We start from the raw sequence: 23,902 nt of genomic DNA, 5'->3' as shown, positions 1-23,902 counted from the left end.
CCCTGATTCAGTTCCCGCGGCGTGGTTAAAGTCTGGGACTGCTAGGTGTAATACTTTAAGGTAATTTGGTAATCTGCAGTGATTAAATGCATCTTGTTACCGAACATAATAGACGAGAAAGATTTTTCTGATATTCTGCTTTGTGCTTCCTTTCTGCAAATTCACTTGAAAAGCATGTATTATTCTTATTAAATGCTTAATTCTAGATTTCATTGTTGTGGTGTATGGTTGTCTACAAATCTGTAGACAAATCTGTTGTCTACCCTTCTGTTCAGGCAGGTGGAATATGATTTATGGTATCAGGTAATTTGTTCCATATTTCTGGTATCCAGCTGTAATCAGTGCCTCAGAGAAAGCAACTCTTAGTAGAGAATTCAGGACAAAACAGATTTCGTGTCTGTTTTGATGTACAGCTTCCAGTACTTCCTACCTCTGAAAAATTCCGGATTATTGAAGTACCTAAATAATGGTGTTGGTAGGTTTTTAAAGTTTACTTTGAACTACAGTTTCGTGATTTTCAGTCCTTGCTGTCAAACAGTGTCTCAAAGTGGTGTTTCCAGAGTCTTTAGTTATATAACGGTACCCTTTCTTATTTCACCCTTGCCCACCTTTAAGTAACATTGGCCTTTTTCCTTGTGGATCCTTCATATGTGCCTATTAATCTGCCTTCATTTGTGTTCAAAGGCAATGCCCTCCTATTTTTTTAATCCCTTTTGCAATCCCTCCTTTGGATTCCCTCCAAATTATCCACTTCTATATATAGAGTGAGGTGAGCCATATGGGTCTGGAGAGGAAATTGTGCTCGTGAGATAGCAGATGTAGAGACGAGTTTCAGACACAAGAATCCAAGGGGGAGCGGGGCCAAAAAGTGCAGCATGTAAGGATTTGTCAGGCCAGCCTTGCTATACGGAGCAGAAAGCTGGACCACCAGAGAACGGGAGCTTTAATGAGCTCAGCTGTACTCAAGACCAATGACAGGACATCAGTGAATGACAGGAGATCAGGGGACAAAAGTAGCATCAGAGATGTGACAGCGAGATTCAAGCAGTTTGGACATACTGTGAGGATGGAAGAAATCAGAGGGACAGAAAGGTTTGAACACCAGGATAGAGAAGGAATGACCAGAAAGCAGGGTAAGGTCACTCTGTCACAGGAGCGTGTGGGGTTTCACCCACACTCCTCTGATCTCATCACACCCACCGAGCAAAACACCGGGAAGTCCAGTGTTTCTGTGGAACTGGGAGAGACTTGTGCTGTAAAAAATGGCCAAGTGAACTAAGGATGGACGAAAGCTTTTTTGGCTGGCCCCCTTCGGAAAGAATGATTTTGCTTGGCGTTATTTCGGAAGCTGAAAGTAAAGATGAAAAATGCTTTCTGCTGAAGTAGCCGCTGAAATAGCATGAATGCAGATTCATGGAGAAAGTTTAATACGCAATTGCCACAAATACACTTTTTAAGCAGAGCGAATGTACTCTCCCCCTGCACAGGCATTTCCACAGCTGGACCCCAAAAGGGTTTATCACTTTCATCCAGTGCTGAGCCAGAAATCCCTTTTGCATCCTCTTCTCAGGTGTGTGTCCTGCTCTGGCAGCAGGAGGTTCTCCTGGGAAAAGCCTGCAACATCAGTCTCAGGATTTGCTTTAATTCATAAATGTAACATAATCTGACATTCAAGATGTAACCTGTTCATTGCAGGGGCTAGAAGAGGGATTTTACTTTCTACGTAGAGCAGTCTATAACTTGCTGGGTGATTCACTCCCTGGCAGTGGCAGGGCCAGCCAGGGAGGCTTTCGTGGGCAATGGAAAAACATCCCATCGCCTGCGAGTCAGCAGTGTTTGAGGGCACGAAAGACTTTGATACGTCCCTTTGCCCTAATCACTCACCATTTTGTGATCTGGATGAGCTTTTACTCACCGTTACACAGACTGTTGAGGACTAGTCATGATCTCTTGTTGCAAACCCCATTTTAATTCGTCATTTTGGGGCTTCGAGCAACCTGGTGTAGTGGGAGGTGTCCCTGCCCATGCAGGGGGTTGGAACTAGATGATACTTTAAGGTTCCTTCCAACCCAAACCATTCTATCATTCTATTTTGAGTGTGATTTTTAGGTGCTGGCTGCTGCATATCGTGCACTGTGGTTCTCCGTCCGCCAGGCAGGCTGAAGAAGTGATATACATTTCTGCTCTTTTCAAACCCTTTCTTCTGTATTGACCTCAAAACTAGGCAAGTAATTTCTATTTTTGACCATTATGCTCTGTTTCTTCTTGGCTCAGTTTCATCCCCTTTTGACAGGCAACGTTTTACCTGTAGCACCAGCACCCTGGCCCTTGCAGAGGGCAATAAGCAACCGTTAGCCCTGCCGGGGTGGGAGGAAGGCATTCCTGCACGAGTCCTGGTTTTACTTTATTGTTTGGGTGTAGGCAGATAACTCTCTGGTATTGTTATTTCCACGTGTTTCTGAGACAGTATTAAATGCTGTCAAGTTTACACTGATATTAATTGGCTGATGCAAAAGAGTCAAATAGCATAAATGAATAGCACGCTTTCTTTGCTTCTAAATAAAAACAAAAACATACCACTCTGAAAAACCAAAAGCAAGATAAAAAGCCAGTTCTGGAAATCTCATAACCAGCGCTCTTCCAAACCCCGTTGAAGTTGGTGTTGGATAGTCGCCAGGCTCAGGCTTGTTGCCTTTTCCAGGGTTTCGCTGTCTGCCCCCCTGCCCACTGCACAGGACCCGCCGGCCGCTGGCAGAGCTCTCCTTCTGCTCCCATGCTAGGAAAAACCTTCCCTGCAAAAGAGAGTGGCCAAAGTCTGAAGTTTAGCCTTATACCGTGTCCTTAGTTGCTTCTGCCACGTGCGGGACAACGTGACTTTAAGGAGTGATGGCTTCCAGTCTAGATCCCATGGCCATTTCTTTTCCTACTGGTGTTGCAACCTTTACATCATCTAAAAACAGATTTTGTATTTTATATGCCCAAAGGCTGCCCATAAAGGTTGGCAAGGGCAGTTGGTTAAGTCTGCACAAGGTCAGTCAGGATGTCTAATAATTGTCCTAACACTTTACCTGTTATGGAACAATAATGAGAGTTTTTTCATTATTTTCGGGTGAGTGAACCTGGCAGATGCTGACAGCCAGCAGATGTGTAAAGTTCGAGGTGATTTGTAAGGGACCGGCTCATCTGACGCACGGTAATTGCATTGTGGGACATTGTCACTCAGCGTCGTGTCCTGCTCCGGCAGAACGAGGTAAAGGTCAGTTCAAAGAGCTGCCGTAGCGTGCGGGGCAGCTCGGGGCTGAAATTAAAAACCCCATTTCCATCTCTCCCCTATACGGGTGCCCATGGCGTGCCCAGTTCTAGATTTAGGGATTGTTTAGGCAACCAAGCGGTTGTTTCTGACTGGAGTGGGTTTAAATCCCTCCTCTGGAAAGGCTTAGAAAGTCTCCTTACCCACCTGTTGGTGTATTAGTTCAGTGCCTGTCTGTCCACTTACAATTTTGGGCTTGGAAGTTTTTTCTGTGACTTGTTCCTTTGCTTCAGTGCCTGCTCTGCAGAGCCTGTGTGGGACCCAGCTGGAGGGGTGCAGTTGGACTTGTCCTCTGCTCCCTGCTGCCCCCTCTGAGAGGGGCTCTGACACATTTCTTTTGCCGCAGAGGTGCTCATAGCCGAGCTTGCCATTTGTGACACCCCGAAAGGGCAGAAGCTGCTCTCCCTTCACGCCCAGCTGCCCACATGCAGGTGAGGTTCAAGTTCCCCTGTTCCTCTCGTGGGCGTCAGGAGTGGTGTGAGCCGTCATGTTGGAAATGGAGCGGATATGTCTGATGGTGAGCCTGCTGACAGCCCCAAACGGGGAGCAAGAGGCAGCCTCGGGGTGTCCCCAGCTCCCTGGACCGTGCAGAGTCCCCGCAGCGAGGAGCACAGTGCTGCCTGTCCCCGTGCTCGGCTTGCACTCTAATCGGGATCGATTGCTGGTGCTTCTGGAGTCTGACTGGGATCTTTATCACGGCCGCGATGTATGGGGGTTGGCTGAAGTCCTGATTGCCTGGGCTTCCTGGGCATGACAGTGCTTCTGTAGTAGAGATGCTGATAAATCTGTAATACGCTGGAGATCTTGATAAAATGTTGCCTCATTCTTCTGTACCTGCAGGTATCTAATCCCTTGCTCTTTATTTTCTGAGGCATCATGTTACAAATTTTGTTCCTTATTCTTCTCCTAACGTCGCCACACTTGCTGGGTCGAGAAATTGCAGTAAGTTGCTCTGCACGTGCTTCTTAAAACGTGAATACTGGTGGCTGGGTCAGCTCCGCAGCTCGAGGTTTCCTGTTAAGCCGGCCAGTTCAGCAGCGGTGCCTCCAGTACAGTATTGACTCGCTGTGCAAAGCATCTCCCCTCGCTTGGACTTTCAAGGCATCTCTTAGTTCCTCCTGGTGCAAAACCTGGCCATGAAAACTGGAGGAGAGTTTTGCTGTAAACACGAGCGGAGGCAGGTTTTCCCCCCACGTAGAGCTGTTGTTAAAAGCTCTCCCTAATTATTTAAGCTCTGGGTTAATAGTTGTTTGCTGATGTGTGCTGGCCTGCAGGCTCCTCTCACAGTGCCTGTGCTGAGCATCGAGGGATGGATTCGTCCCGGTGTGTGTATGATCATGCTCGTACCAGTGAGTGTGACTATTGTACAAGGATTTGGCAGCGAGCTAGCAGAGGGTCTTTTCAGAGATGCTAACTTTGAAGGAAAAGCTGGCTTTCAATTGAGAAGGTATTTTTGTAGAAATAAGCCTTCTCTGGAGTTCTTGGTGGTTTTTCTTTTGTTTAGTGTTGCAGGATGTTTTTGAGCGTCCTTTCCGTGTTTCACCAGAGGACTCTGACCAGCGTGGTCTAACTCTTTGTAGACCTCACCTGATCCAAAGCAGTTACTGAGCTCATTTGTTGAGGTGGTAATTGCTGGTGGCCACAAAGGCGTGAAGCAGTCCAGGATGTGTTGGGGCTCCTTCTGCTTTGGTCAAACCTTTCAGAAGCGTAACGCTGTTTTTCATCTCAAATTCTGAGAAAGGAGTTAAATTTGTAGTATAGGAAAACTTTTTGCTCCCACCAAGCTCTCCTGTGAGGGTACTTGTTTGTCGGTGCAAGTCGGTGGTTAGTGTTGTTCCTGGATTCATTTCATTGACCTTTAGGAAGAGAAAGAATAGATTCTTATTCAACAAATGTCTGCATCCAGGCAGTCATGAGTCACGGGGTTTTTTCCTGAGTGTGCAGATAGGCTTTGCGTTTAGAATAAGACTTTTTTTAACCGCGGCACACTCTATTAAAGTTTGTTATGTATCCAAATTACACTGCTTTGCTTTTTAACTACAGCTGAAACCGTGTTTCGAATAACAGATGTGGAATACTGTCATCCCACTGTCACACCAATTGTTCATTGTTCTGAGAAGGTCACATCATAATTCATTAACAATAATTATTCCCTGGGTACACCCTGCACTTCTTCACTCAATTGCTTCATTAACTTGTGAGTGAATCTCACATTCACTGCTCCAATCAATGAAGATATATTTATAATGTACAAGTGGATGCTATTAGTTACAATATATTAACTGCCTAATTTAAAATAGAAAAGCTATCTTTATGAAGGGCAATTAACCACTAAGTGTAATTGATAATTCACATACCTATGATTAGGAAAGACAAATAATAAGAAAGAAATGAATCACCCGCATTATTGAAGAAGACACTGGCGTGCAGTTTTAATGAGCAGAAGGGGCTCTCTGGGTCAGGCCGGATTTCTAAGAATCCTTTGGTGGAAAGTTCGTCATCGAATGCGTTACCTCGAGGCAGTTTCGGTGTTTACCCCAACCAATTGGGATCATCTTCCCTAGGAAAGGAACCCACCACGTTTTGTTGTCTTGAGAATCAATGCAGAGGCTTTCCTAATAGAAAAGTCCTTTTTCATCTTAACGCAAAGAAATGTAATAATATTTTAATATGAATTTATAAACCTAGCCCCAAACTTACCTGGGTGTCTAAACCTATATTAGCTTAGATCCTCAAAGATAACTATGTACAAATTCACACTAAAACCGACCAAAATTAGGCATTTTAATATAGTTGAGGAGCTGAGTGACAGTCCTTCTCGCAAATTTTTTTTTTTTTAAATTTTGTTATGTTTTCAGTGCTTCTAATTTTCCAAGGAGGCTTTGAAATACATTGGTTCTCCAAATAGCTGACAACTCATCCTTGGACAAGAGGTGTTTTCATGACATCCCTGGCAGGTCACCAGAGCTTGGGTGGGGAAAAAAAGCTGCTGAGAGGCGGAGGACTTGCATGAGATTGCAGAGAACCGATCCACAGGAACCATATCCTTGGCTCTGGGCGCTTGGGCCCCTGTTTTCTTTCCTTCAGAAGCCATTCACCTGTAAACATGTGTTAAAGAATAAGCTGATACCATATTTTTCAGGATTACCCATCAAGTAACAGCACAGGTGTTTTATGAGAAATTAAGTGACAAGTGTAACTGAAGCCACCCCAGTATTGGTATAAGTGTCACTGCAACTAGCTGGCCTCTTGCATGGAGTCTGCAGAAGTGCAAAGCCTTGCTCTTACCTCCAGCACATCACTGGAGGTGGTCAGTGGAAAGGTGAAAATCCAGGTTAAAATGCTAATAGCCAGTGGCACCATACCAGGTACCGTACTCACGGCTGTGCAGTGCCTTCAGGTCATGTGTGTCTACATCCACGGACCAGTTTAAAGAAAAGGAATTCGATTTTAGAGGTTTTGGTGCTGTGGTATCCTGGGGATGGTGGGCATAACCCATGCTGCCATGTCCAGCTTAGCTCTCTGTTTCAGAAGAGCAGTGACATGCTATGGCAGGGGCTCTGCAGGTGAAATCTGCAGCTGTAGTTCCCAGAATCAATATTTTAGGTGTGTCTTGGTCACAGTAAGGGATCCTGCTCCTGTTCTGGCATTTCCTCTTTGCATTTTTATTGTAATTATCCAAGTTAGGGATGGGACAGCAAAACTGATACTCTTAGCTCATTTTCTATGTCTGGTTAACCCCTCTGCTGCTTTTACTCAACAGGATCAAAGCATCTGGTCTGAAGCTGCGGTTCTGCACTAATGAAACTCAAGCGACCCGGGAGAAGTTTGTAAAGAAGCTCCAGGGCATGGGCTTTGACATCTCTGTGGCCGAAGTGACTGCGCCAGCCCCAGCAGCCTGCCGCATTTTGAAGGAACGCAGCCTGAGGCCACACTTGCTCGTGCACAATGGTGGGACAACGCTGCAGCAGTTGGCGGGGACACGTAGGGGGACAGCCCAGAGAGATGTGGGAGATTGGGATAGAGCAATGAATTCCCATAGCTCGTGTGGGGCAGAGCTCCCAGCTGTGGTTTAGGTGCTTGGGTATAATGAGCCACTGAGACGTGGGTGGCGGGAGCTAAGGCAAGGGTAGGAAATGGTTTATTTTGCTCTTTGTTGTAGGACAGATGAATAGCAGAATCCAGTCAGGAATAGAGCGGTCTGAAGAACAGTTTATTTGGACTTGGATTTTATTTTTTTTTTAATGTGTTGTGTAATGAATGAAGGGAAACACAAATCTGGGGGAAAACCATCAGTTCCTATAGGCTCTGAAATGGTAAGGCATTTGTGAATTTTTTTTTTTTTTTCCCCCCCCCCTCCTTCTGTAGATCTTGTCCCTGAATTTGCTGAGATTGATAAAGCAAACCCAAACTGCGTGGTTATCGGAGATGCAGCAGAAAACTTCACCTATGCAAACCTTAATGAAGCTTTCCGAGTTCTGATTGGGATGGAGAAGCCTGTTTTGATCTCCCTTGGAAGAGGGTGAGTTAAGCACTGTTTCTTCCTCAAGTCTCTACATTTTTTGATTTCCCCCAGTGTCTTTGTACTTAATGGAGGCCAGATACCGGTGTGGGCATTCACACTACCAATTTTTAGGCGATTAATCTCTGTGTCTGCATTAGCAGGCTGCGTAGGTATCTGTTAATGAAGGATCCTCAGTTCAGTTGCCTAACTTGGCGTCCTGTCCTGAGTCACTTACTTGTAGTCTTTCCAGGGGTGTGAGGGAAAACTGAAGCGATTACACTGAAATAAGTCTCTAAAAGGAGGTGGTACGGGTGCTCCCCAGGAGCCACCGTTCAGCCCTGTGCTGATGCAGGATTGCAGAGGGCACTGGAAGTAACTGAACTTGCCGCGCCAAATCCTCCAGTTGACTTTGAAAACACTCATCAGAAGGGTCTCTGTGGTGCTACAGTGCTGGGTGAAGCATGCTTTTAATTTCAACTGTTGGTGGTCTTTTTGCTGTAGACAGTGCAGAGTAAGCAGTTGTGTGGGTGTGTTTCATCAAGTGCTAGAGGGTGAGAAATGTAGCTGCTCCTCTGAGGAGGAATTGTAGCAGCCTTTAAAGAGCCTGGAGACGTCCTGGTGTATAAGCGCAGCAAATGCCAGCCTCCCACTCTTCAAAGTCAGCGTTCAAGAATGAGATAGACCTTGATGAAACAATCCACGTCAGGGCAGGTGGCAGTGGGAGGGTTAAATAGCTGTAGTTTTGTAAGCCACTAGCAAAAGGACATTTGTTGCTTTAAGAGCAAGTCTGAGAGCCTCTTCAAAACCCCATAGAAATCATGGAGAGTTTGTATTTTGATGTTTGCGACACCCAAGTGAATGAGTATTGCAAGAGGCCAGTAGGATGATAGACACTGCTTGTGAATTCGTCTTTGCCTCTGCAAGATCTCAGAGATAAGAACTCTTGATTTAACTGCTGCCTGTAGCCATGCATTCCTGTCTGAACTGAAAATAAATGGTTTTTAATAGTGAAAGAAACCCAAACCAAACAAAAATATCCAACAGGCCATGCTTGGATAAAGGGCTGTTAGTGTGGATTTGTGATGCAGTTTGATCTTCCAGCATCCTGAAGTTACTAGTGGTGAGAAGGATCAGGCGGTCCAAAATTCTGTTTCAGCCAACAGTCAGCGAGGTTTCTGCTGCCAGGTTCGAATCCTGCCCGCGTTTGTCGTGGCTGAGGTGTGATGCTGGAGGTGGCTAATGATCTGTGTGACGTACATGACTCCTTGCTATTTGAGGGATACTTAAAGATGCCGTCTCTGAAAGTTAGCGTTAGCACCTCTGCAGATTGATTCATATGTATGAAAATGTCGTACATCAGGGAGCATTTTCATGCTGGTGGCTTGAGGATTGTTATACAGGAGGAATAAGAAGCCAAGAGAGTTTTTATTTGCTAATATAGAAACCCTACCAACTTATGAAAGTAGCTGCAATGCGCAAACTCCACCTGAACCGTGTCGGAGGTGGGGGTAGATGTTCCTCTGGCTGTGAGTAAAGTGTGGTGGCCAAGAAGACCAAAGGGGAGAACTCAAGGATATATTGAGAAATGGCTGGGCTGGTGTGTATGGTGAAGACCTGCAAAAACAACGGTGCTTTTGAAGTGACAGATAAATTATTTTGATAGTTTGAATATCAAAAGACATTTTTAATTATTCTCTGAACATCAAAGGTAAGTTTTGACCTCCTGCTTTCACATGCAGGAAAAATCCAGTCAGGGAGTTTGAATGTTTTCCTGAAAACAATTCAGTTAGCTGTGTTCTGAGATTTTAAACAGGAGGTTATTAATGCTAGTGCTTAATAATGACAAATCCCAACGGCCTTGAAGGAGTTATTCTTATCTGTGGTGCAATGTATAGGTTTAAAAAAGACTCTGCACGTTTAGCTTGAGGAAGCTGTAGTGACAACTTTTTTCACTGGACCGTAATGGGCATGAAAAGCCTTCTTAGTTTGTGGGTTATTGATCCAGCCGGGTAGAATTTATCAGCGGGAAGGAGCAGTTAAATCCATTGTGTTGCCTTACCTGACACTCGCGCTCTGATCCTACAACACGGGCAAAAAATCTTTACTGTTTCTCAGTTAGAAGGATAAGGAGAAAACGATGAGCCAACAGCAGAATTGCTAATGTGCATAAAATAACCAAGTTTTGTCGTATGTGATACTGTCTTTCAAAATGAAATACAGAATCAATCTTTGTTTAAGATTTGCAACATGATCAATACAAAAATGCCTTCGTACCCTGTGCATATAAAAGTATTTATTTATTTGTTCGTTCATTGATGTAGACAGCTCTAAAACAGACCCACTGTTATTTTTTTTGAAATGTTATTTTTCATTTTAAAATACAGATTTTTTTTTTTTTTGATATTCTGAGCTAAGTTTTCACCATGAGCTTATGTTTTTCAACGATTGATCATTTAGGTAATGTGAACGTGAGTTCTGAATGAGTTTTTCTGGTAGGTAAGTTCTCTGACTCGAAAAAGGGAGATTATAATTTGGATGAATTGTTCGCCTAACTAGAGAAGCCTCGTTGATGCAAAGGGCCACGTACAAAAACCAGCCACAAGCCAGCTTCGTTTTTAACATGCAGAACCAGTGTAATTGGGTGGACCTTAACAAGGTGCCTGCCTTGGGCAAGTAGGTTGATTTTGGTTGAAGTTTTAGTTCATTCCATAGAAAACGAAAGTGTCAGAGTCACTGAAGCAGAATGCCCTCCTCCTGAAAATGGAGTGATTTACATTTAGCATCTGTTTTGGGCTGAGAGTGGGAATTGGCTTTGTAATTTCTTCTGTCATGCCACTGTCAGAAAATTAAGCTGTTTACGCTAGACTATAGAAGGTTAATGGCTGTTCTAGCAAAGGTCAAGTGGTCATTTTAAAAAGAGGCTGTGCTGAATAATCGAAAATGGCAGAAGGATAAGGCATAAAATCTTAACTGACTGCTCATCCTGCCTTTTTTTCCTGTCATATAGAGACCTGTCTTTGCTCTGGTCAGGAGAGCTTGGATGACCTGCGTTAATGCGACTTGCTATTCCAGAAAAACACTGTAAAGATGCCAACTAATTTTATGAGCTCCATGGCAATAGGAACAGTTTCAGGAGGAAGAAAATTTAGCTTGGAGGGCTCTCGTAGTCCCAATAAACAGTGTCCTGGCTTTCCTCGTGTGGGAGGCTGGTGACAAGCAGTGATGGTCAAGTGTTTGGGGCCCCCTTCCAGATATACTAAAGAAGGTGTTAGAGCTGCTGGTTGGTGCCAGCCTTCATCTTGTATCTGCCAAGGGGTCTCCATCGCTGATTAAAGGAAGAGCAATGTAACCGCTGTCCTTTGCGAGCAGCTAGTACTCTGTGCAATAAAATCCAGGCCAAGTTCATCCATGATATTAGCTAGTTGAAATCCCTTTGAACTGGTGGAGTTGTGTCCCAGATGCCAGGTGGGCATCCGGTCTGAGATCTTTTCCCCAGCATTGCATGGTATTGAGCCTGTCCTTTACTTAATTCCTGGTGTTAAATTAAAGCTCCGGGGTTTCTGATGACTTGACTTTTTGTTGCAGCCATATGGACATCTGTATAGGCACAGAAATAATAAAATGTGGTTTCTTTGTATTTAACTGCCAACATTTTCATTTCATTGAAACTTTATCACTTTCATTTCCAGACGCTACTATAAAGAAACTGATGGTCTGAAACTTGATGTTGGAGCATATATGAAGGCATTAGAGGTATTTTATAGCTTGCATTATGCTTACTCGCTCTGTGCACCTTGTTAAAAGAGTAACTGGTATAAATACGGGTCATCTTTTGTAATTACTCACCTTGGTGGAGGAAGTTTCCACAGGTTGAAACTCATTTGCTGCATCCTAAAGACGGGTGGATTCATTTGTTTTCTGGCTTTGTTCATGATTTTTATTTTATTTAAAATGTGAACTTTTACTATTGCGGTACCTTTATTGGTAGGGAGGCCCTTGAAAGAAGGAGTCAGAAAAGAAAAACATGGAATATTGACTGCAAGATACCCAAGAAAAGCTGAAGGTCCGTTTTATGTTTGGTGTAGCGTTGTTAACGCAGCCCTTGCCCTTAACAGGGTACTGCAAAAGGCCCTTCTTCAGCAAGAAACTTAAGTGCAATCCTGTTTTTAAGCCTGATTAAGTCTGTGCAGAACTGGAACCCAATAGATAAGCGAACCTAAGGGTGAGAGGAGGAGAGAATCATTATTCTCGCTTTTATAGGCTTGCAGAGAGATAAAAAAAAATACATAGTGAATGCAGAGAATAAAGCAAAGTAGGGTAGTATACAAGCACAGAAGATCATGGATGTAATATGTGCTTGCAGCACATTCATTTGTATCTACGTGAGTTTTGGGGAGAGTTTTTGCCTCCCCCATATGTTCAGGCTTCTAGTTGTCTAAGAACAAGCTAAAACACCTTTTTTCGGCATAGTACTGATATTTAGTTGCAGGAAAATAAAACTGGTCACTTGAATCATTAAAAATATGCCAGGTGGTTGAAGAAACCCTCTACATCTTTTAAGGCCCTCCAGTATCGTTTCATATGAAGGATATTTGCTATTTCTGTAAGAGTGGTGCTCTTACAACAATGAGTGATACTGGAACTGACTCTGAAGACTGTTCTCATGATGGAGAATGTAAAAGGTTTGCAACTTGAGATGTTTCAGGAGGACTTTCTCTTCTGCCAGAGAACATTAAACGCTTCTGTTATGCAAATTCTCCGATATTCACCTTCACCCACAAATCCATTGTGGCATTTAAGAGCAAAAATCATTAATCACATACTTCTAATACAATTGACTGGAGTATGGAGTTGAACAAATCCTTTTCTGATCAACATTTTTGTGTCTCTTTTTTTTTTTTTTTTTGCAGTACGCTTGTGATGTCCAAGCTGAGGTGGTGGGAAAACCAGCAAAAGCGTTTTTTGAGTCAGCCTTAGCAGAAATGGGAGTTCCACCACAGGAGGTAAGGTTTCTGATGCTGTGACTACTGGTTGTGCCATGTAGTTATGCCCACTGATGCTTTTTTTTTTTTTTTTTTTTTTTTTTGGTTTGCTGTTTTTGTGGAAAGTTACAGAGGAGGTTGAAGGGAATGTGGGCAGGACAACATGGTAAACTCTGGGTCGATATGAAAAATGTTTCAGAGGGAGACTCCAGTGTTTGCCCAGTCCATCAAATAATGCGAAGCAGACAAAAGAGGACTGAAAGCCAAGAGAGTAAATGGGGAGCAAGTGGGGACCTGTTGAATTTCTTCTGCCCTTCTTGTTACCCTCCTGAAAGGCATGACATTATTTTCTCTGCTCTTTTGAGGATTCTTTTTTACTACCTGCTATTTCCCTTTTCCTGTCTGTCTGTCTGTGCTCTGACTTGTGCCATCCGTACCTCTACCCAATTTAGAATCTTCCATACATCCCGCCATTCTCTACTGCAGTTTCTCCTTCTGCTTGTACTGTTGTGTTGTGCTTTCTCATTCACCTTCCTCCCTAGCCATATAGTTCAAAAGAAAATGCACTTCTGTTGTGAAATTCCTTTATTTGGAGGCTAAAGAAAACAATATGGAAGAATAGAAGTTAGTTTTCCCAAGGAATTATGGAAGACTTATGCCTCACAAGATGAGAGGTGCCCCAATGCCTGGCAGTCCACTTGGTGACTGGAGGCTGCAGCGTGGTGGAATTGCAGCCGAAATGTTATTTTTTTCCCTTTGGTGTCACACTGGCTACCTTTTTTTAGTAAAAGGGAAAGGCAGAAGTAAAGCATTTTCTAATTTAGTGGAACAAAGAAGCACTGACTGACTCCAAAACTTCTCCTGTGTTATTGGATTCATCACGCTTTCCAGAAACACACTGAATGTGTGATGCTCCCTGCTTGCTTAATACAGCCTATTTTTTCCCCTCTCTGTAGTTGTGCCCAGATCCTCTTTATTGATTTGTTGTTATGTCACACAGGACATAAGGATGAGTATGAGATGACTCACAGACAGCAGTGAATTACAAGGTAATAATTCCATCAGGGGTTTTTGGTGACATTATAAACAACAGGAGTGAAGTTTGGGTGGCTTGTAGGTCCCTAGAGCCTGGAGATGAAATTATGGCCCTGTAATTCAGTATGTGCTTGGGTTTTACTTTATTATAGAGTGGGGAGATGGAAAAGACCTAGTAGGCCATCTAATCCATCTCCTTCCCTGTGCAGGAGCGTTCCCTGCTCCACGTTTATTAATGTTTTGTCCAGAGTAGTTTTCAGTGGGCCAAACAACTGGGCATCTGTAAGTACGCTAGCGACAGTGTTCACAGCCAAGGAGGTCTCGTGGGCAGGCAGCTTTTTCTGAATTCATCGGGATGCTTCATCTCCTTTTTTTTAAACAGCATCTCCTTATTTCTAGTTTTACTCTAGGTAACAACCAAAATGACTGCTTGCCTTCCTGGATATTTTCTCTCTCCAATTACTTCTAGACTTGTTATCATCACAGTAGTTGTCTCGTACTAAAACTGTGTGTTTAGCTCTCAGCAGCTTCCCTTGTGGTTCGGTCCCTCTGCACCCCAACCCGCTGCCGTGTTCTTTTCTGTATTCCCTTCACTTTGTCGATATCCTCCCAGTAACAAGATAGCTCAGCCTGAACATAATATGGCAGGTACAGCCCCGGCAAGTATTCAATCTATTCGTCCAACCAACAAACTAAAAAATCCATTTCAGACGCAGAAGAAAAAGCAGCTGGAAAAAAGGAACAAAGGGGAAAAAAAACCAAAACCAAAACCTCTAGAGCTCAGCCCTTGAATACTATTTGCCTAAATCAGATGCATGAAGGTTTGTGTTTCCTTTCTGCTTATATCAGAAATGATATAGGAGTAGGAGGAAAAGAGGGAGTTTGGGGTTTTTTTAGCCTTGTGTCCCTGTGTAGTGGCATTGCTTGCTCTTTTCCATAGGCAGGACGGTGCGGTTGTCCTCAGGCACTGTTTTGCCCAGCTGGCGGTGTGCTGGGACCCTGTCGGCCCGTGGGACTGAGGGAGAGTGTCATTACAGGGATGCAACAGGACACCAGAACTCCTGTCTCAGAAACTTTGCCCCAGGAAACAAATTGGATTTAATGCATCACTAAGCTGGCAAGGATGGTCCATAGGGTGAGCCTTGGCGAGTGGTTCCCATCGACTTCAGGAGGATTTGTTTTGGGTACAGAAAAGCAGTAATAGTCCCCAGCAGAGGTTATTTATTCATTCCCTGCTGTTGGCCATAGTGCCTCCAGTGACTAACTGTGTATTTTGACAGAGGGTTTGTTTTTTTTTCCCCCTGCATAGTTTCTAGCGTTAAATGACATCATTTTGTTGTAGTAATAAGTCTAGTCTGTAGGTGTAATATTTCGTATTCAGAGAGATTCCAGATGAAGGGAGCATGTGCCTAGCCACGGAGGAGCACAGTAGAGGCCATTGCATCATGGTACCAGTCACTGCGTGCTTTCAACTATGGAGAAAATAGTCCATGCTGCTGGAGTTAAAACCTGGATCATGATGCACATGTGTAGGAGGAACAAATTACAGCAGAGCAAACTACCGTAATTCTAACATCTTTTCCTAACTTCTGAGTGCTTGACCTTTCAACTTTAATGTTCTTTTGAGAAGGATTTGCAGCTTGTTTTAGTTTGTCATACGTAATAACAAAAACTCCGTATATTCAGTTCAATAGGTTCCTTAGTGATGCACTGTATTACATTTTCATCTGTCTTCTGAATGAGCTATACTTCTCTGCATTAGTAATGACATGACAAGGACTGGTTTTACTTGCCTTTACTTTTGTAAAATGTTTGCCAATAATTTATTCCACCTGTGGAATGCGTTTAATCCATACCATCATTAAACCATTTTAGATGAGCTGTGCTTTTGAAAACATATTACAGTCTTCTTTCACCTGACTTTTAATGAAAAATACCTTTTTAATAAAGCTGTCTCACCACAGTAATGCTAGACAGGGGCGAATCTTAAATTTCTCAAGCTGCTTTAATCAATAAAGTTATCACCAGTCGTTTCCCTTGATAACTGCTTCTTACCGAGACCCTGACTTTGCCTTCTGCTGCTGAGATGTTTTCAACCTGCACTTAAAATAGGAGGAACTCCCCAAAGTCCAATTTTCATTTTAACCTTTCCTCAATGGCCTAGAAATAACAGATTGCCGGTATTACTTTAATAGATTGGAAATTTAAACCTCTTAGAGGTAACCAGACCTATCTTATGATTCAGTAATATGACAAAGAATAACACATCTTAAAGGTTACTGAAATGCCTAATTCATATGTTTTAAGGCAGCTGTAACAGTGGACGATTTTTACAGCTTTACAATAAAGCCTAAATAATGTTAAGGTTCCGGTAGTTTTATATAATCATAAAAAGTTCTCTCTGTAGCAAATTGTCCTGCTTTAACGGGAGTTATGGCAGGTCGTACTGGAGTGCATAAACTCTCGGTAGTTAACCAATTCCCATTTCTGCCACCTGCAAGTCTCAGGGGGGAGTTAGTGGCGCATGAGGGACCACCGGGGAGGTCACCCGGAGAGTGGCACGGAGGACCTGCTGCCATGCTGGCATCCCCTCAGGGCTCACCGGCCACGACAGGGGGAACATTTTCCATCTGTGAAAGGAGTGAAGTGGCCGAGTGAAGTTTCAAGCTTCGAGTCCTGCTGAAAGCTTATTCAAACCTGGCTGGCCCTGCAGGCTTGGGAAGTCTTAGGAACGACCTGGAGGTTTGATGGATTTCTTTGTTTCACCTGCCTTGTTGTACAGCTTCTCCCAGGTCAGAGGCCACGTGCGATGCCCTTTGTGTGTTTGATGTTTGCGCAGCTAGTATTTCCAAGATAGAAAAATAATTAACAGTAATATGGGATCCTGAAGCCTTGGAGATTACCGGTTGGGCCAAGGAGAATAGGGAGAAAGTAAATGTATCGTATTTCTTGTGTAAATGGATTTAACACATTATTCAGGGTTTTGTGTATAAGCTTTATTTCCTTATGTCCCTGGCATGTTTAACTTGATTAAGGTTATTAAGCCTATAGCAAAAATCTGCTTAGGCATAAATATGTTTGACTCTAGAAGTGTTCACTGGGTTGAATGTTCTCTTGAAGTTTGCACACTTCCTTCTGTACGTCTCTTTATTTGCATCCTCCATAGATGTCAGCCTCCAAAGCACAGTACGAGCTTGTCCTAGCAAACACGGCATTGCAACAGGAGCATGGCTGGGTACTACAGGAATCAGTGTCTTTCTGAAAGCCTTATTCATTTTATCATCCTGTCTTTCTGCCTCTGCCTTCCGGTACCTAAAGGGGCTACAGGAGGGATGGGAAGGGACTTTTTCAGGGACCGTAGAGACAGGAAAGGGGTAACAGCTTTAAACTGAGTGAGGGGAGATTTAGATTAGATCTCAGGAAGAAATTCTTTGCTGTGAGGGCGGTGAGCCCCTGGCCCAGGTTGCCCAGAGAAGCTGTGGCTGCCCCATCCCTGGAGGGGTTCAAGGCCAGGCTGGACGGGGCTTGGAGCAACCTGGGCTGGTGGGAGGTGTCCCTGCCCAGGGCAGGGGGGTTGGAATGAGATGATCTTCAAGGTCCCAACTCTAACCATTCTGTGATTCTATGATTTTCTTACTCCATAATTCCTTTTCTGATCAAAATTTTTCTGTGACTGTAGTGAATATTAAAACTCTGTTTGCATACAAAAGTACCTAAGGTTCCCATTCACCACCCTACCGGCATCTCTGAAGGCTTGGTAGTGTTGGCTACTTCTGTGGGTAAGAGGAGTCAATCCCCACCTCTCTTCAGCTCTGGGTCTGGGGCTCGGACACCACTACCGTGTTGGTGACTCCTGTGCCACAGGCATTTGTCCAGTGGGGATTATATTACGCCTTCCCACCCCGAAATTCCTGGAGGTCATGTTCATCTCCTCCATTCTCCCTGCTGATCTGTGTTGGGTTTGATGGGAACTCCTTGAGAGCGGTGGCTTCACTCAGCTTTGGTGCACGTGTGCTTTATTTACTGCACATGTACAACCGCATGCACCATCTCTCATCAGCTGTATGGATTAGGAAAATATAAATTACACCCATTTTAATTCTTTGATGATTTGTCTTAAAACCAGAGAGACTGTCTCGCTGCGTTTTACCCTTCTTTTTAGTAAATTTTTAACTGATCGAAAAAAAGCAACTTCCACAGAATAATTGAGCAGATTAATGGTGTGATCCCTGTGTAAAACGTGAACATGAACGGGGATCTTTTAATTCTTGCTTTCAGTGGGTATGTGACCTTTCAGTTTTATATCCTTCTCTCTCTTCTTACCATATTGCAGTCAGAGAGGAAGTTAAACCCAGGTTTGACAGGTAGAGTTTTTTTATTTCCCTTGACAGCACACCTTTTGACCTCTATCTTCTTGCCAATGATTTTTTTAAATCCTAAATGATTTGGGAATAATTGCTCCTCCTTTAGTGATTATTGCCCTTCACCGATAGTAAATCTGTGAAATCCCTGGGGGCTGGAGTACATTTTTGTATGCGTATGCCACAAGCTGGCCTGGACAGGCATCGCTGCTCATCCGCAGCCGCACTTGCAGAGCTGCCGGGCGTCTTGCAGGAAAACTTGCCTGGACAGGGTGAAATACAGCCCCAGCAAGCGAATGAGGGCTTGGTGGGCTGCCCCGCTCTGCCCTTTCCCATTTTTCAGAGGAAATTCATTTTTAAGGTTTTGAGAAGCCAGGACTGAGATTCTTTACTTCGGAAATCTCATCCCGAATGTCTGGGTTCAGGCTCACAAAGGGCGTGCGGGTGGTGGAGGGCAGGAGGTTCCTGGGGTCCCCCCTGCCGACTCTCCGGGTCCCCCCGTAACCCTTCCCTGTCCCCCTTGGGGAGGCGTTGTAAGGAATTTTATAAGAAGGAGGGATTAGAAGCTGTTGAGGACAGTGGTTGAGAATGATTAAATATCTCAAAGCAGCTTGGGGGGGAATTGGTAGTGGTGGTTGGCTGGCAGCGGTGTCGTCACGTTCTTTGCAGCTCTGCATCAAACAGTGGGATTATTTGGTTTTCCTTGTCTGTGTATGCGTGCTGTATTTACTAATTACTTAAAATTAACCCATCATTTTCTCCCCGTTTCATTGCTTGTTTGGAGAAGTGGTAAGGAAAGATGAACTGTCTACGGGGAAAGGCATCTTATTAGGAATACACACATTTCTGTGAGCAAAGCAGGTAAGGAAAATGGGCCGATTAATGAAAGGATGGAAAAGACTGAGCCCTCCATCGTCTGGTGGCTTTGAAGCAGTTTGTGAGCAGAGAGCTGGAAATGCCCCCTGTCCCAAAGCCTGCTGCTGCTCCTTCCCCATGGGCATGGTTTCCCCAGCCCCGTGGCCATAAGCCACAAGTTCTTACGGCTCTCTGCTGCTTAAAGGGGCTCTCAAAGCCAGGCCACAGCCGTGACTCTCCTAGACAGAATGAAGCAATGATGGGCATTTATAAACTATTTCAAAGTAAACAATTTCAACTTAGACCCAGACAAATGAGTCTTGACTTGAGGGGGAATCCCATTGCACCCCATCACCTGTGTGGGGCAATGATCATCCCTCATGCGAACGGTATTTTAAGACAACAAGGAAGATAGACTGGGCTGGTACCTACCGTATATAATCTTGCATACCCCACCTGATGCGTTACTCAAAAGAGGATTTAGTTTTTATCAGCTGAAGCTGTTCCAGATACACATGTTCGTAGCTCAGTTTCGTTTATGAATGCTCTCAGAAAATCTTCTGTTCGGCTGGGGCTTTAGGGATATCCTGAGATTTCCTTTACATGCTATGTAATAAGTGGGAGAAGATTTTGTTGTAATTAGATGATGAATAAAAATAGCTCTGGAGCTTTAGGACTTTCAGAATTCTTCAATATGCATGATTTAGTCCTGCCCAGCAGACTGCTTTCGGAGTGGGAACTGAAGCGTGGGTGACACAGAAGATGAACTGACTCTTGTGTGGTTGCACGCTGTATAAAAAAGAGGTGCTTCCATGTGAAAGCAGAGGAAGAAGAGGATTTTATATTAGGTAGAACTGGTAACTGGCATGGCACCTGCAACACAGACTTTCTATATGGTTTTGTCCTTAAAACTCTGCAGCCAGCTGTATGAAAACACTGCACCGTCTAAGGCAACCCTGGTGCCCTTTGGCAATGTGCCTTTTAGCCTCCCCAGTCCCATCCGTGGGACAAGGACCGTCGTGACCGACCCTAGAAAAAGCTCAAACCACACAAAATATAAGGGCATTTACTTCAGTAATAATATAAGGGCAATTTCTTTGGTAAGAAAAGAGACGCTTTGCACAGTGATTCCGTGTATCCGATGTGCAGGGATGAAAATAACCACAAGTACTTGGAAGGGAGGGGAATTCAGGCAGGAATTTCTAGAGCTGCAAGGTGCCATCGCTGTGCAAGCCTGGCAGTTGCGTTTGTGAAGCAGGAGGCTAAGTCAACAAGATGAAGGTCAAGTGGCTAACGATGCAACTAATGAATGTATTTTAGATAAAATTCACCTTTGATGCAGAAGGTGCAAAAGCACACTTTAAAATCAGATAGATAAACTAGATTGCGTATTTTCAGAGCTGGTGCGTTTCCCCAGTTTTAGGTGCTGCTTCCGTTCTCTTCAGTAATCCAGAATGCCTTTGGAAGGTTGAAACTTCATTTTTTGATTATCAATTGGAGATTATTGTTTTGTGTATATGCTGGGTTTTGTTGAAACTGTAAAGTGTGAGGCCCCTCCAACCATTTTAAAATTTGAAGAATAAAATAAATGTATAATAAATGTAATGCAGGATGATAATAAGCACTTGGGATTTTGAAGCTGCAGTTGTTAATGAGAAAGACCCTTTGGTTGACACGCTTCAGTTGAACGAAGACCTTTAACAAAGACAGGAACTCCAAAGTGAGTGTGCGTGCTCCGTGTTTTCATCAGACACTCAGACAAATCTTAGCGTAGCCAGAAGGTCTTTTCTCAGGTACATTTTTTTTTTGGTAATTACTCAGTTGAGTTTAATGTTTGCACAGATTTAAGCTGACTGTAATGCAAACCTTGCTAGGCCTGTGCATATCATATCACATTCTGCAAAAATAAATGAGGAAGATTTTACAGTGATTTTTCCAAATTTCTGTATCAAGCTGAGCGTGGGTTGGGATTAAGCTCTGCGAAGTTACACATTTTAGTGATCACAAGCTTAAGCTTTTGGCCGGCTTTTAGAATACCAATTTTAAGGAAATGTTTAAGAAGTTAAGCGTAATTTAAACTGCGTGGAGCATAACATAAATGCATCATTAGGAACAGAATAGGACTACCTTCATAAAATTCAACGTTTGCTTTGAACTGTGCCAAATCACTTTGAATTTTGTGATTGATTACAAATTGTGCGATGTGTACTGCGCTAGCACATTGCTCAAGGAGCTATAGCATGAATTATATTCAAGGTAGGATGACTTTTAATCAATACGATGACAATATTATCTTGTTTAATTTGTCTGATGGCAGTATTAAACATCAAATCAAGCTGTTTGTTATGTCAAAGGAGTGTGACGTATGGCAGAAATAAACTGCACTCGACGCCAGTTTTTCTGTATTTCATTGCTTTGACAGGCCATCATGATTGGAGACGATATTGTGAATGATGTCGGAGGTGCCCAGCGGTGCGGGATGAGAGCTCTGCAAGTGCGGACCGGGAAGTACAGGTCAGTGCACACCCTGCACTCCACAGGGGCACGCGTGGAAAGAGGGGGAATAAATGTAATGATCTTTGTGTTTCCCTCACTGCCAAACGACACTGGGCTCTAATTTCCTTGCAACGCATTAATTTCTGAAAGAAAAGGAGTTGTGGTTTGGAATGTGGTACACGTTCAAAGCGAAAGTGCAAGAGCAGATTTTTTTTTCATGTCTTTTCCAGGTCTTTTCCTGTTGATGGCACAAATTTGCCATCAAGGTACGCTTGTGTGAACACACACCTCCTTGTGCAGTAGTTAGGCTTGGGTGGATGATGACATTTTCATTTGCAAAATGCATTTTAGGAAAACACTGTGTGTATGAAAGTGGCATGAAGGGGAAGATGTATTGTCTTAGATCTTTTAAAGAAATATTTTCTGTTAAATTACTGCTGTATTTTTTTCATCTTGGTGCATAGAACTGGTGTGTTTCTTGGGTTTTGCTTTTTTTTTTTTTTTCTTGCTGCTGCGTGAAAGCGTTGTACACTCGATGCAAGACGTGTCTGCTGAAACTTCTAGCAGGGCTGATACTCTAAAATTAGACTGTCAACTCAGTGATCTCTGTGGGTCATATCTCACAGCTTTAGGAAGGACTCCATATGTCTGCTATTTCCTCCAGACACGAATTCAGCTCTGAGATGTCTGGAACGCGTGAGCTGTTTCTCCGCTCCCCATCTTAGCAGAGTACGGGCTTCCGCAGGCTCACTCACCTCTTTCAAAGGATCCTTCAAACCCTTCTCCATGCAGGTGCCTCCATGATTTTGTGTTTTCATTGGCCTAAGAGCTGTCCCTGCAGCTGCCGACAGCAGACCTGAGTGCAGTTATAAACAGGGCATGGTGCAGGGTTGCCTGGTGGAAAATGAAGCCATCAGCTGATGCTCAGGCCAGGTTAGGTTTGAAGTCGGCTCGAGGTGACTCTCCAAATGCGGTACAGCCATTGGTCCCTACATTCAACATTTGGATCCCATAACACTCAGTATCGCCTCTTAACCGTAACCCTGCCTTTTTGTAGTAGGCATGGTTCAGCAACACCATCTGTCATTTGACATAACTTATATTTTTACAGCTTTTCTTGATTTTCAAATACTGAGACTGTAAAAGAAGGATGCTCTTTTGGGAAGGGCTGCAGCAAGTGAGAATGGCACTTGCCATAGGCTATCTGAAAAGTTATTGTGTTTGTTTTCCAGTCAATCTGTTTCTCAATGTTCCTTTTAGTTTGTGTAAGGTGATAAAATAATACCTAGTGCCTTAATTCTAATGTCCACTAAGTGATGATTTCTGAGAAAAAGACAGATGCAAGTGTATTGTAATTAACTATTTTTGCATCTTTAACATAGTACATCTCAAAATCAGTTATCTATCTGAATAAAGCTCTAAAAATCCCAAAGATTAAAATAAGTGTAAAGTTTGTGCTGTTGGGATTATTTGTCTGTAATCTGTGTGATCCCATTAATTTCCTAAAGGAGAAAATAAGAATTCAGCAGTTGATTTTACCCTGATATTAACAGGATCACTTTGTGAGTCCACATCTTAATGCCACAGTGATACAGGTGTCAGTGGAGGCAGTATCTGCACAGAGAGGTGAATTAGACCTTTGCTACTGAGCAACTACCTCCTGTGACATACTTTGCCCATCAAAATATGCCACAGGTGATGCTGCATCCAAACTGTTCAGGCAAGTGACATCAACTATATACACACACACATAAATCTGTATAATTGTATGCTGGAAAAACGTCGTCTTGTATCAAGTTTGAGTCATGATTTCTCAGCTGAAAGGGAGTCATCAGCTGTTCTAGATGGGGAAGAAGGATTGTTTTCTACTGTTATGTTTCCTGTTTCAGTGTGTGGTTCCTCTTACCTGAGATCATAGACTATCGTATGGCAGTGAAACACAGATGAGTGTCTCTCTAAATTGAGCGTGTGGTGCCAGTCCTGTTGTTAGCAATTGTGAGTAAAATGAAATAGCTCCTGTTTGCCAAGAGAGGACAGAGATGTAGGTATTTTCGAGAACGGCTGGTTTAGTATTCATGGAAAATCAAAACACACAGTGAAGTATTGAGAGAGATGGAAAAAAACCCCACAAGTGAATGAAAGCTGATGGGCAAGATAAATTAAAAATAACAGAAAACGTAGTTATTTCGTGGCGGCTTTGGTTTAAAGTCTGATATATAAGATTGTGCATAGGTCCTCTCTTGTGCGTAGGTCCACAACCACCACTTATGCGGTGGTTCTTGCTGACACAGGGCTGTGTGCTACACCCAAGTACCTCTGGATGGCACCGTTGGTACATTGACTTCAGCATCAGCCACAG

At 43.5% G+C, this 23,902-nt stretch overlaps 1 protein-coding gene across 4 annotated transcripts in view; it reads left to right on the top strand.

The window, feature by feature from the left end:
* LHPP (phospholysine phosphohistidine inorganic pyrophosphate phosphatase) overlaps positions 1-23,902 on the top strand; it is a 95,368-nt gene that overhangs the window by 6,854 nt on the left and 64,612 nt on the right. For all 4 annotated transcript variants that reach the window (XM_063338399.1, XM_063338397.1, XM_063338398.1 and 1 more), the window contains exons 2-6: positions 7,074-7,261; positions 7,679-7,832; positions 11,504-11,567; positions 12,725-12,817; positions 21,470-21,561. In XM_063338399.1, the coding sequence (XP_063194469.1) occupies positions 7,074-7,261; positions 7,679-7,832; positions 11,504-11,567; positions 12,725-12,817; positions 21,470-21,561 (591 nt within the window). The remainder of the gene's footprint in view (positions 1-7,073; positions 7,262-7,678; positions 7,833-11,503; positions 11,568-12,724; positions 12,818-21,469; positions 21,562-23,902) is intronic.

The sequence above is a fragment of the Chroicocephalus ridibundus genome, chromosome 6, assembly GCF_963924245.1.
Source record: "Chroicocephalus ridibundus chromosome 6, bChrRid1.1, whole genome shotgun sequence".
Taxonomy (NCBI): Eukaryota; Metazoa; Chordata; class Aves; order Charadriiformes; family Laridae; genus Chroicocephalus; species Chroicocephalus ridibundus.
The sequence above is the reverse complement of the archived record's forward strand: the minus strand, read 5'-3'. Positions and strand labels throughout refer to the sequence as shown.